General features: G+C 47.5%; 2 protein-coding genes across 2 annotated transcripts in view; one reads left to right on the top strand and one right to left on the bottom strand.

Moving 5' to 3' along the window:
• Positions 1 to 472: 472 nt before the first annotated feature.
• Positions 473 to 1,999, bottom strand: chrm5b (cholinergic receptor, muscarinic 5b). The gene has a single exon (XM_068753943.1). The coding sequence runs from the start codon at positions 1,997 to 1,999 to the stop codon at positions 473 to 475; it is 1,527 nt and encodes a 508-aa protein (XP_068610044.1).
• A 623-nt stretch (positions 2,000 to 2,622) lies between these two features.
• Positions 2,623 to 13,555, top strand: part of aven (apoptosis, caspase activation inhibitor) — a 13,219-nt gene continuing 2,286 nt past the window's right edge. Inside the window, 2 exon segments of the mRNA XM_068753944.1 lie at positions 2,623 to 2,821; positions 4,859 to 5,030. Coding sequence (XP_068610045.1) covers positions 2,624 to 2,821; positions 4,859 to 5,030 — 370 coding nt within the window. The 5' untranslated portion in view covers position 2,623.

Raw genomic sequence — 13,555 nt, 5'->3', positions numbered from 1 at the left:
CCATTATTTCTTACACTGGAGTCTGAAGAAAGAGATAATTTTACCATCACTAGCGAAATCATCGTCATACACATTGGCATCTTCATCTGAGGAAGACGAGGAGGAGGAGCTCCCACTCGTCTAACCACACTCCTCCACGTGTTCTTATATCCAACGTGTAGCCTTTAACCCATGTTGATCAGTCGAGTCAGCATATCAGACTTTATGCAGCTCTCCCTGGAGCTGCCAAAATGACACTCCTTCATACGCCATAGTGAAAAGCCGTTGCTCTACATAATTACTTTGCCTTCAGGTCAGATCGGAAGTAATCTGAGCCCATCCTTTATTGTCTAACCTTGATTTTTCCACGTTTAACACAAACATCACATGCAGCACTTCATGCCAAAGACTGGACATTCTACATTCTGGCATATCGAGAAACCCCACAAGGTGGACAAAAGCCGCAACTCTAACGCTGCAGAGCCGCCCTAACTCATTTATGATTGACCTTCGGCTTTTGTCCACACCAGTACAGCTTGTCCTTGCCTCGCCGCCGCCGCCTCCACTGGCAGAGCAGGAGCATGCGGAAGGTCTTCTGAAAGGTCTTGTTGCAGAGGGCGTAGCACATGGGGTTGATGGTGCTGTTGACGTAGCACAGCCAGTATCCCAGGTGCCACAGGGACACTGGGATGCACGTGGCGCACACGGTGGAGACGAGCACCATGATGTTGTACGGAGTCCACGTCAGGATGAACGCCAGGAGGATGGCGCTGAGCGTCTGGGCTGCCTTCTTCTCCTTCACCAGCACGTTCCTCTTCCTCTTGGTGATCTGGTGCTTCAAGACGGGGTCCATGGGCTTGGAGGCGGTGGAGGAGGAAGGGGAGGCGTTTTTCGTGGGCTGCTCTGCCTCAGGCGGGCCCGGTATTGCCAGAGTGGGATTGCCGTTTTTACCTTTTGAGCCGAGCTTGAATTTATAAGAGATCTGCTTTTTGGGGTTCTTTTTTTTAGCGGGGGAGAAGTACTGCTTTTCTGCGTAATCCGCCGCCTGCCCGTTGTCGCTTTGTCTGCTGCGCTGCTCTTTGAAGGATCCCTGCGGGGTGTCTATTGAAACATGTTGATCTTCCTCATCAGATGAGGAGTAGCTGTTAAAAGAGGTGATCTGATCGGATTTCTCCCAGGTCTCGTCTGATCTGGTGGTAGTTTTAGTGGCGTTGCTTTGGTTCGACGAGGACCAAGAGGCCTGATTCCGGTCTCTTCTCTCTCTGGTGAAATTAAAGCAAGAATGAATGATCGCTTTCTTCGCTTTAGTCCCCTCCGGAACCTTTTCTGTTGAAAGGCCTTGCAGCTCTGCCAGGTCTTTGGTGCGTCTCTGCGTCTCCTTGTAGATCCTGCAGTAAAGGATGGTCATGACAGAGACGGGGATGTAGAAAGCAGCAATGGCTGTTCCAAATGTGATCACAGGCTCTGTTAAAAACTGGATTTGGCACTGGTCCGGAGGCACGTTTCGCTCTCCCACAAAGTACTGCCAGCACAAAATGGGAGGTGCCCAGAGGACAAAAGACACCACCCATGCGAGGCCTATCATAATGGCGGCTCTCCTTGGAGTCCTCTTAGCCCTGTAAGTCAACGGCCTTGTGATGGAGAAATACCTGTCAAAGCTGATGACGAGTAAATTCATAACCGAAGCATTGCTGGCAACATAATCCACTGCTAGCCAGAGATCACATGCGAGATTTCCCAAAGACCAGTAGCCCATCAGGATGTATGTGGTGTACAAATTCATCGATATCACGCCTATGATGAGGTCAGCAAAAGCTAAACTCAGTAGGTAGTAGTTGTTGACCGTCTTCAGCTGGCTGTTGACTTTGAAGGACAGCAACACCAGCACATTACCGACAACAGTTATCAAGCTGACAACGGCTGACACCGTGGCGATGGTTATAGCCTCCCAAAGACTGTGGGGCGCAGCGTGGACGTCTGATGCGTTGGTGAAAGTGCTGTTTGGGGGATCTACACCCATGTTGCCGTGTTTTCTGTGTCCCTGGTGACAGGTCAGAGAAAGGCACCGATTTGCGACCCCATTAAGAGATTTCCTGAAATAAAAAGAAACAAATCAATAAGATATTACATAATTATTCATCTATGACATGATAAATAATATCTTATTTATTATTTATCACATCTCTAACATGCTTTCAGATATACCGGTAATGCTGTGGCAGAGGAGTTGACTTAAATATATTTATTTAAATGATCATGCAACATAAGTAAAACATCCCATATCTAATACAACTGCACTCATTTGTATTAGAAAGTATCAGTGAGTATTGCTATTAGTACAATTATTATGAATTATTATAACCACTATAATTATATATTTTTAAGGGAATTTAGTCATGTACATTTCTATCTGAAATCAATATTTTGATGTGTATATTATGTAGAACAATAAAATATATATTTTTGTAAATACAGTTGTGAAAATTAGTTTTGGTACATACTTCCAATACACAGTTAAGTGTATTCATTTTCTCTGTCTAAATCTGACTCGGAACAATCGAAACGCCATTTTCACCCGGGAGGACATTCAGTGTAACACTCATTAGGGGTTACATTCTAAGCCGTCCGGCCACAGTTGACAGCAATGGAGGGCAGGGCGAGTAGCGGCAGAGGGGGTAGCTGGAAAAGAGGCCACCGTGGTGGAAACAGCAGCGACAGTTTTGGTGGTGAATCCCGCGGAAGGGGGCGAGGAGGAGGCCACCACCGTGGACGGGGGAAAAGGGACCACCAACGCGGCCGTGGGCGTGGGGGGAGCTCCGGTTTTCCAGAATTCCATCACAGGGTGAGAGCGCCAAAATCACGTTTTAAAAATGCATTAAAAAAAAAAAAGAAATGTATTTTATACATTTATTTAGCATTCTCAAGCAGAGTCAGGGTGGGTTTCCTTTTCTGTCGTTCGTAAACTACATAGGTATTTTAAAGTTACATATTGTGACGTCATTACGTTTTTGACGTTTTCCCCGTCAATGTTGTAGAATCTGTAAAAGGAGTACAGTACAGGCGAATAAGCTACTTTTTCCATTGCTGTATATTAGAGTTGTAGCGCCCCCTACCTGAGAAAATCATTGCGTGAGCGCAACTTTTATGTCAGTAGTAAAGCACTTAAAAGAGAGATAAACAAATGTGTGTGTAAATAAACAAGCAAACATTTCGACGTGCAGAGAAGCTATCGCTGTCCTCAAGTTATCGCAGAGAGTTTTAAAGAATTTAAAGTCTAATCCATTCAATTTCATGAAAATCTCTCAAGGACATTTTAACTGTCATAAACAAACGATTCCAGATTCCGGACGAGGTTTCCCGCCCACGTTCAGCATAGACGGTAGATCAGAGCCAAGCAGCACAATCATGGCGCGTGCTTTCCTCGTGTGACAATTCTGCTCCGCAACCGGATGGGAAACAATGGGCGGTCCTTGATTGCAATCAATGAAGAATCTCTATTGCCGTATCCATGGCTACCGAGAGGTCTTTAGTGATTGTGTTGTGTATTTGTTAGTATTGACGGAGAGCCAGAAAAACTGAGCAAATATATACACTGTCCGCCTGACGCATCTCGCGTGTCACGTTTCCATGGCAACGTTATTAAAGGTTTGTGCAATTAAGCAACAAAACTGTAGGAAACGTGGGGCGGATAAATAGAATGAGCTTGGTTTGGCCATGACGTCCTTTCTTTGTTATTACCGCGACTCTTTTGTGAGGCCTGTCCACAATCACGAATAAGACTTTACAAACGACTCCAAATTAAACTTGGTATCACACAAATCATTGAAGTTTGATTATTGTTGAGCAAAAATCTTTAGCGGAAGAATTACTTTAGTACACAATATTAAAAAAAAAAAAATTCAAATACTGCGGCGCCTTTTAACATGTTTGTGATTTGAAAACAAATTTTAGCAACGAATCGGTGTCCTTATGATTGGAACAGCTATAGAATAATAACGACATCATCGGCTCACGGGTTGTAATAGAGGCTTAACAGACACTTTAAACCAGCAATTATTTGGCAAATCAAAATGTTTGCCATCAATTCCCTACAACCAAGAATGCAAGACATTTTCAAGGTCGTGTCCTGACTGATTAGAATCGCTTCTCCCCAGCATCGGTCGACATTAAATCATTTCTGAGCCGGAGAGAGTTTAACGAAGAGAGAGAATTTCTACTCGCCATCATTCACGGAGGGCCGAATCCCTTTATCCTCATTTCCTTTCGCTAACATGCGAGCGAGCGGGTTGTGTGATCGCCCACGTTTTCGTCCAATAATCCACAAGATGTCTTTAAAAGTTGTGAGCAGCAGTTGATGAAATCTTGCGTGTGGGGGCGTTTCTCTGGACCGAGAAGAGTTGGTTGCTGGAGAAGATTCAGCCTCGCTTTCTTCCTCATTATAAGACGGGCTCCTTTTTCTCGTGTAACTTTAATAACAGCATCATTAAATTAATTGGACGACCGGTTTTTTTTTCCGCCTGTTGGAACACAGATGCCACCTCCCATCTGCAGCGCTCCAGGTCGGTTCGGGGGAGGGACAGCGAGGCTTAGAAGGAAAAGCAAACAGATTAGCACGCTAAGCTTCTGGGAAACGGAACAGGTGTCTTTGTGTCTTCAATACGCCTCGTATGTGTGAAATTTAGAATTACCCAAGAGAGTACACACACACGGAGGGGGGGGGGGGGGGGGGGCATTCATGGCATGACTATTTCTATTATGCTTTTTAATAGCCCTAAATGTGACATCATGTGTTAGTTTGTTAGACGAATTTCTGACGCCGGAGCTTAGCGTCACAAAACGTCATTTTCATCGGTTCCTCACGGCGTTCCTCTTTTATTAGCGCCAAGAAGAAGAGGAAAACTCCCAGGAGGAAGATGGCAGGGCCGAGGGGTTCTCCAGGAGGAAGCTGGAGTCAAACTGGGATCGTTATGAGGAATCGGAGAGGAAGGAGGCTGAAGACGATGTGCCCACCCGGAGAGGGACAGATTTCCACGTCCTGTTGGAGTCGGCAGGTAAGATCTGGACGGGTGAAGCTGCTGGAGGTTCGGCTTGTTGCACCCCCCAAACTACAACTGTAGTCTCGCCCTGCCGGAGAGCAAAGTCAAACCCTGTGTCTGCCCCCCCCCCCCCCCAGATGTAAACATTCTCATAATGCTTGGATTTTTTGGGTTTAGATTTGGCTACATTTTGTAATTCCTAAAGAATTGTGAGATTATTTTGAGCTGCCGGAGCATTTGTACGATTGTGCCGGTGTTGTAGTAACTAGTGCGGAATGAGTTACCGTGCCGCAGGAATGCACAAACATCTCGGAGGGGAATTGTAAATCTGGCGCCGCCCTGCCTTTCACCCCGACTCCCCACGAGGAGATTGACTCATTAACATGCTGCGGCAGATGGTTAAGCACTTCATTGTTTGACTCGCGTCTGGATCATTTGAATTTCAGCAACAGGAAGCTGCACGGGTATTAAGATTATTATTCAGATGAGGGCTACGCTCACACGCTGACCTCGCCTTGACAAGCTTTATTTTTTCTGTCGCTGCTGATTTTTTATTTTTATTTTTTATGAATTGGCTTTTATTCAAATTTATTATCTTTGCAAATAAAAGTGACGTGCATGCTAATTAACAAAAATAAATGCACGCAGGAATTCGGACTAGAAGTATTTCAAGGCTGAAGAGTAAATGGTTTCAATAAAGGATGGAATATAAAGTATCCATTTTATTTAGTATCCATTTATATTTTAGTAAATTGGTTCTGTTATGGGTTAAAAACATTGTAAATTTATATACGAGGCCATTCTAAACCGAGTCGAGTGTTTAAGCAGCTAGTTTCTCTCCACTCTCTCTTTTCTTTCTTTCTCACGCCTCTCCGGAGTCCGTGCGCCGCAGCGGCGTGTCTCTCTCCTCTCGCGGCTTGTAGACTCTCTGTGTTTTGCCCACATTGTCAGGTTAGTCATGCCGTGCAGCAGCAGGCTGCCGCTCTCCAGAGGACACTTAATTGTACGTGGGAGGCGATGCTTTCAAGAGTCGCTTCTCCGGCCAATTAGGGTCGCTGTGAAATCGGGAATGTGCTGCAGGAATCGCTTCCGTTTCCCCTCAGCTCAAGTTATTATAGAATACTTCTTACTGTGGAGATTATGCCGCCATCACCTTTTGTACCCCCCCCCCCCCCCCCACGGGCTTCCATTTGCCAAAGCATCCTGTTTGTTTTGTTTGATTGGGTTGAGTGTGCGGCGCCGAAGCACAGTGTGTGTGTGTGTGTGTGTGTGTGTGTGTGTGTGTGCGCAGTTGTGTTTCCGCTAGAAATAGCCGAGAGCGTTCTTCTGAGATTCACAGTTCAAGAGCAGAGCTTTACCTGCTGTGTGTTGGAGGCTTTATATAGGAGTGAAGAGATGGGGGTGGGGGGGTGGGGGGGGGGTGGGTGCGTTCACAACATTTGAAAGGTCGGAAGTAAAAAACTATGCAGCCCTGATTTTTCTGTATCAGAAAACGCTGAAGTTGAATCGGCATCGACACAAAGCGCCGCCGGCTTTGTTAAACGCTCACGGAGGATTTGCTGCTGCACTCGTTTTTTTGATTTTTTAATGGTCGTGTCAAGTGATCAAACTTGGATGTAGATATTGTGACGTAACTAAGATTACAGTCCGTGTGCTCAGGGCTTAATTTGTGCCGGATCCTGCCGGAACAGGACCTGGGACCTCCCAGAATGGGACCCCACCTAGTCAATCACCTCCTTTTGTTGCTATGGCAACAAATATTATTATTGTAAATTTTGTGTTTTGCGTTGGTGGGGTTGCGTCGGCATGACTCCGCCCATCTGAGACGCAGCGGAAGGCGATTGATCGACAAACGGAACACGTCTCTTAGTTTATTTGGTGCGCTAGCTTTACTGCGTGATTACTAAAACTTTCAGCCCCATAATCCCCCCCTCCAACCCCCCCCCCCAAGCGCCCAGGAGCGTGGATACACACTGACGGAGAACATCACCGCGTTCCCTTCCTCTCCTGTCTCAGATGTAACAGACGGAGAGAGGCAGAGACTTCCTGGCTCAGCAGTAAGCCAGGAATAATTATCAACTGTTTATTCCTCTAAAATCACCATTTTGGAACCTTCATTTAAAAATAGGATTCAGACGGAAGCAGAGATGGAAGTTAAATGTCTTTAAAGCGTGTCTGAGCCGTCATTTCATTGATCCCTGATGGGAAGTGTCCCAGATGTAAGATCTGAAATGAACTCCATCTTAATTTACGATAGCATTAAAATACTTGACATTCACGCAACAGTGGCTGCAGAACACAGACCCCCCATAATTTAACCCTCATGTGTCCGGACTCCTGATTGCACCTTCCATTTCATCCAGACCCGGGAGTCGAGGGCGCAGCGGACCTTTTTTTTTTTTTTTCTCTTCTCATGAGGTTTCATTTCAAGGATGAGCCGATGCTTGAAATGTTTTACAACCGGCGCCTTGAGGAAAAGAGCCTTTGTGAGGTGAGGACTTAAGCACCTTAAGGATTTGGACTTTCAACGGAAACAAGACCGCAAGGGCTTTTTTGAAATGCTCCTCTTAGACAGGATGTCTGACTGTACTTGTACTGTAATACGTGCTACTCTTTGACTGTACTTGTACTCTAACATTCTATCTAATAAATATATTCATCATCATCATCATTTCTGTAGATTCAAGGTAGAGTTGGTACGAAGCCCTAAATTATTATCAACGGGTTTTTTCTTTATTTAACCTAAAAGGTATTTTATTTTTATTTCATCTCGCTCTCCTTGCATTGTTGGGGCTTGATTGTGTCGCTGTTATGGGCTGTGCAAACATGGTGCAATTCTTATGCTGCGTGTGTGTGTGTGTGTGTGTGTGTGTGTGTGTGGCTCCATGTGCCTGTGGGACTTGGGGAGAATTGCCGGGCAGTTATTTACATCCCAACACGGTCATCTATCTGTTCACGTTAACGCAGGGATCAATCCCGCTGCCCCCGCAGCCGTGTTTTACGGAGGCCGCTAATGGCCGCCCATCAAGCCTCAATCATAATGAGACGAAAGGAAATGGCATTAAAGCTTCGGTGATCCCGCTAACACGAGGACGTTCTCTTCACCGAGACGAATAGCTCCGATCATGTCATTGATTTCTATATTCCGGTGTCGTTATAGATACTTGATTAGCCTCTCCGTCGTGGGGGGAGGCTGGCGTCAAAGGAGGCGAAACGAGGTCTGGTCGTGTACCGTCTGCTCGCCACGGGTAGGAAATGTCACAGGCGCTCGATTTGGTGCTGATGATGATGATGATAAAGCCCAGTGGGGGGGGGGGCGTGAGGCCGAGTAAATCGAGAGGTGGACTAGGGACACTTCACTGAGATCGTCCGTAGCCTGAAAATAACCGTGCTGTTTTCAGATCGCAGCCCACGCCGGCAGTTTAGTCGTAGGGCACGCATTTGGGTTTCTGAACTCGACAATCTCAAAATATTCAACCACTTTTTTTTTTTCATCCCCATTAAAGTCTCGGCTTGAACGCTGCTGCAGCTAAAGAGGGGAGGGGAGATCTCGTTAATTCTTGGAAATGGGAAAAAAACAAATCTGAATCATTTCAGAAAATATTTGGTGTTTCGTCTTCTTTCCCAGAACGAACAGGTTGTGTTGAAATTTCTTGCTCAATCCACGATTCTCAATTTTGCATCAATAAAACAAAATTCATTTCCAACTGTGATAATCTCAGTGAAGGAAATCTTTCAATCTAAAGTGTCAAATTTTCTTTGATGGTTCCATCTTTTTCACCTTTCTTTTGAAAAATATATTTATTTTCTAGCATTTCCAACAAATTAATTGAACCCCCCCCCCCCCCCCCAAAAAAAAAACCTTTAACCCGGAAAAGCAAAAATCCATTAGTACAATTTAAATATTTATCAAGTGAATTTTTAGTCATTCTTTTTTCAATTAAACTTCTTACCTGAATAATTATTTTAGAAAATCCTTTTCTTTGCAATCCTTAATATTTGAGCTGCAGTTATTATTATTATTATTATTTTTTATACAGTAAATAGAAAGCATAATTTAAATCATGTCACTCCTTGTACCACCCACTGTTTCCTGACTAAAAAAAGGCACACGCACATTCACGCGCGCACACACACGCACACACACGCACACGCACACACACACACACACACACAGAGCCAAACTTGTTGAAAATGATTCCGAGCACCTAAACCCGATTTGCATGCCTTTTCCGGGCGCTCCGTTGCATCGCAGTGTATAAAATGTTCTAATGTTCCGCGGCGCTGACGGACGATGAAGCTTCTCCCATGTTTCATTTATAGAAGCTTCATTTACCGTCCAGAAATAAACCACTTCCACGAGAATGTCTGATTTCTGACAGCTGCTCATGCCGCATCAAACAGAGCGCATACTCACCCTGGATGTCTCTGACAAAGCACAATCCTCCGGCGTTAAAGGTGGGGGGTGTGGGGGGGGGGGGGGGGGTGCTCTGTTCTTATCTTGTACTCCGTTCTGAGTTGTCGGTTTCTCCTTCCTGTCTCCCTCGGCTCTGTACGTCCTCTCCCCGTTTCCGTCTCGCTGTGCACCAACCCTCGCTGGCCTGCTCCCCCCCCCCCCCTGCTTCCTCGAGCTGACCTTTTTTTTTTTTCCCTCCCCCCCCTCTGGGCTCCTCTCTCCGAGGTGAAAAACACACTTGTGAAATGCAGGTAGGTGATCACGCCATCTCTCATCCTCCTCAGTTGCTAAGTATGAAGCGCTTCAATGCGGCGTCTCCGCGGTCGCTCCGGTTTGCTTCTGTGTTGGCGAACGCAGCAGCTGGTCGGGGTCCGTACGGCGGAGTCGCTGGGGGGCGTCTTGTCGCTCCTCTTCGCTCCCCGGAATAGGCTCCTTGTCACCACCGAGCTTTTCCGTCTTTATCCCGGACGATCTCCGGAGCTCGCCATCGTGCGCCGAATTGATAAAAGCAGCGGAAGTCGCCGTTTCTCTCTCGTTCCGCAAAGTTTGCTTAACTTCCACCAGTAAAAGGGGCTCGGACTACAAGTCCCTCGCTCCTCTCTGCAGCACAGGTTCACCTCCTACCGAGCTTCTGATGAAACGGCTTGGATGCACGCCGCAGCAGCATCCTCGCCAACGCGCCGGTTCGACCGCGAGCCACGGACAAATTCCCACAAGGCTGGAAGCCTCATCCTGCAGGAGAGCACGGAGCAACATGTAAGAGGAGGGAGAACGAGGTGAGGAGGAGGATGAAGGGGGGAGGAGTTGCTGTGGGTGTCGGGACTGTTTGCGTTTTGCATTGGCCGAGCTGACGACGCAACGTCTCCGTCAGAGAGGAGACGAGTCCAGCTTCGCGTGTCCAGCTCTGCGTGTCCCGCTCTGCGTTGGACATTCTTGACCGTGTGCCACCTTCAAAGCACAGCGGGCGACTGCTGCAGCAGTCAGCGAGGACTTCAGCCGGCCAGACGAGTCTCACCCGCCTGTTGCTTTTGGTGTGACCGCCTCGGGTCAGATTAGCTCCTTTCTACAGACATGACCAGCTATCAGAAGCAATCACACGCGCACAGCGTAAACAGTCCCTCGATTAGCCCCTCCCCCTCTAAAGATACACAAACCGCGTTTTACAGCTGAAAACCAGCAGAAACAAAAGTCTAATATCAGCCGACGAATCGTCCTGGCTGATTTATTGATCTCTGATCTTCTGCAGTTAGGAAACATCCTTCATCTCAGATTAATTTCCTCCTAATTAGGGCCGGGAAATATTCCATGAAATCATTTGAGGCATCTCCGACGCATCCCTCCGGGAGTTTATGAAACGAGGCGTGAAGAACGGCCTGCAGCTCGATTTCTGAGGATCGCCCACCCCCGCGCGTGACCCCCCCCCGGCGACGCCATCGCCGCCCTTAACTGCCCCTGTTGGTGTAAATGGAGGCTGTTCTAAGGTTAAGTGGCTGATGGGAGATGCAGTACAGGAACCATTAGCCGTGAGACACGTTTGTTAATATACATGAAGAAGAACCACGGAAGTGAGCCGAGCGGATTTATTTTGACCGGTAACCTGATACTTTTAGCCGCGCAGCCTTTAATGCTATATCAATATGAAGTGATGCATGTTTGTGTCAAATGGCCTTTTATAAATCTCAAAAGCCGAGCCAATTATTTCTACAAGTGTCGTTCGGAAAGGAAGATCAAAAGAGTTTATCTGAGGGTAACGCTTCTCTGGCTCAATTAAAGATGATTGATCCGTGGGCTCCGCGCCTCCCACAGCGTGCTCCTTCTCTCGCGGTAAATAGCAACGTGTAAACATTCCCACCGCGTGCGCTGCTTCCGCGCAGTCGGCTGTCATCGTTCTCCAAGCTCAGGCCGCTCATTAGCGCCGGACGCCGACGCACCCGGTTCTGCTTCAACGTCAGCCCCCCCCCCTCTCGACACCCTTTTTTTAAAAATCCACATTTACCCGCCCTTACCCAATCCATCTCCAGCCGCTGGTTCCCGTGTGGCGGCGTCTCCGAGAGTTACCGAATCTTCCCTTTTTGATTCCATCGATTCGATTAAAATGTTTCAAAGGATCAGAAGAGCTGTGCTCAATCTACGTTTTAATATAATCCTAAACTCCGAGGTGACAAAGAAAAGCAGCAGATTCCATCTTTGCTGTAAGAAAGCTTCAGTAATTAATTTGGTAGCTAATTTCCTTTGATCAACAGATTGATCAATGGGCTCTTTAGATAAGGCCGGGATGCAATTAGGTGGAGATAAATATCCACAGAGCAGCAGCGGAATGTTCCAAAATTAGTTGGAAAGCTACATCGGATATCAGCAAAAGTCCAATATCATGCATCCCTGGGCATTTCACCTGAGTGTGAAATGTGGTACCAGGTCCAGCTCAGGTGCTGATCTCATTGGCTGATACCTCTCCTAAGTAAGGAGGATTTAAGCTCTGTTCAAATCGTCGTAGAGTTCTACGTTCCTGCAAGAGCGACTGTTTCTACGTTAACGCTCCGTGTACTGGAACGTTAACGTAGATTTCAAAGCGATCCAGAATCCAGGATCTCTCCTGGATCATCACCAAAATGTAATCAAATGTTCCTGGCAGCTGAAAGTTTCATCAAGAGCCAGCTGTGACTTTCTGAGTTGTGTTGCTAACAGCCGGGAAAAAATAAAGGTCAGAGCCGCAACGCAGACGGACGGATCGCAGAGACCCGGGGGTCTTCATTTAGCTGCTGGTTTAGCGTTGTTCTAGCGATGTTCTTGTCTTCCACTGAACTTCGAGGGCTTTTTTGTAAACGGATAAAGACGGGCAAAGCTTTCCCTGATCGTCAGCGGTGTGGACGACACTTTCTGTCCTCTTTCTCCGGGGATAGGCTCCACCCCCCCCCCCAGCCTTTAGCTCAACTGTGTCCAAGAAGGCGACAACATTTAGATAGGAAGAGTGATTTTCATATTCCAAGCAGAGCTGGAGTCGGTTAATTCAGACGAATGTGACGAACGCCTTTTGTTCTCTAACAGCATCAAGAGGAGCGCTTGATTAGTGTCTAAGAGGAAGACCACAGGAGGAAGGCCTTGTGGTACGACTGTGACACCGTTTGTAGCGGCGGGTGAGTGGCACTCGGCCCTTCCTTCACGCCTCGCCGGGTTCGCTCTGGGTTTTAATTGCAGTTATCGCCGGCAGTGATTTATTGACGCGTGGCGGGTTCGGGTTCGGGTTAGCCCAACGGCGCGTCACGTCGGGCTAATTGGTTTGCTTAACGAGCCGTGACGAGGAGATGCGGCTCCTCAGATCCCAGCCAATCCCAACCAATCCCTCTCAACGGCCCCGCCCCATCTTTGAAGACGAACTCCGTCCCGTCCGTCTTTGTTTAGGTTATGGGATCATCAGACTTTTTTTTTATTTGCTTAGAAATGCTGGTATGATCCTCCCAATCAGACCCTGATTTGGTTTTCCCGTTGATCCGGGTTCTTATCTGGACGCTGACAGGAATTCTGGGAAGAGTTCTTATGTGAGAAAACTATTTCCCAGACATTCAGGTGTGCGTTGTCCTCCCGAGTGTTTTCCAGTTTTCCTCTGTTATCTCTCCCCCCCCCCCCCCCCCCCCCCGCGTGTGCCGAAAACACACATCAGATGGGTTTTGTCACCGGCCTAATGACACACAGCGGCCCTTCAGTGTTCCATGAGACGCCTCGCTCCGTCAGACAGCCGGTTCAATTTCTCTGATCGCACGCCGCTCCTCTAGCAGCAAATGGAGACGGGAAGCAGCGCAGGGAATGCGTGTCTTCCTTTTTGAGCCGGATAAAATGTCAACATTTCACCTCAGGTGTTCGTGGAGACTGAGCAGCGGCGCCGCCGCTCCGTGGAAGCCCCTCCTGTGTCCGATCGGACAGTCGGCCACGCGGTTCCGGCGTGCAGGGCGGCTGTGTGCCGAAGGCGTGTCGTACATCTTGATGTTTGTGGCGTGCGTGCTTCCCGACAACGCGGGAACAGCGGCACGCTCCGGTTAGTGGGATGGGGCAACACAACCCAGGATTCCTGTCAGATTAGGCTCTAATC

This window comes from Brachionichthys hirsutus, chromosome 20, assembly GCF_040956055.1.
Source record: "Brachionichthys hirsutus isolate HB-005 chromosome 20, CSIRO-AGI_Bhir_v1, whole genome shotgun sequence".
NCBI lineage: Eukaryota > Metazoa > Chordata > Actinopteri > Lophiiformes > Brachionichthyidae > Brachionichthys > Brachionichthys hirsutus.
The sequence above is the reverse complement of the archived record's forward strand: the minus strand, read 5'-3'. Positions and strand labels throughout refer to the sequence as shown.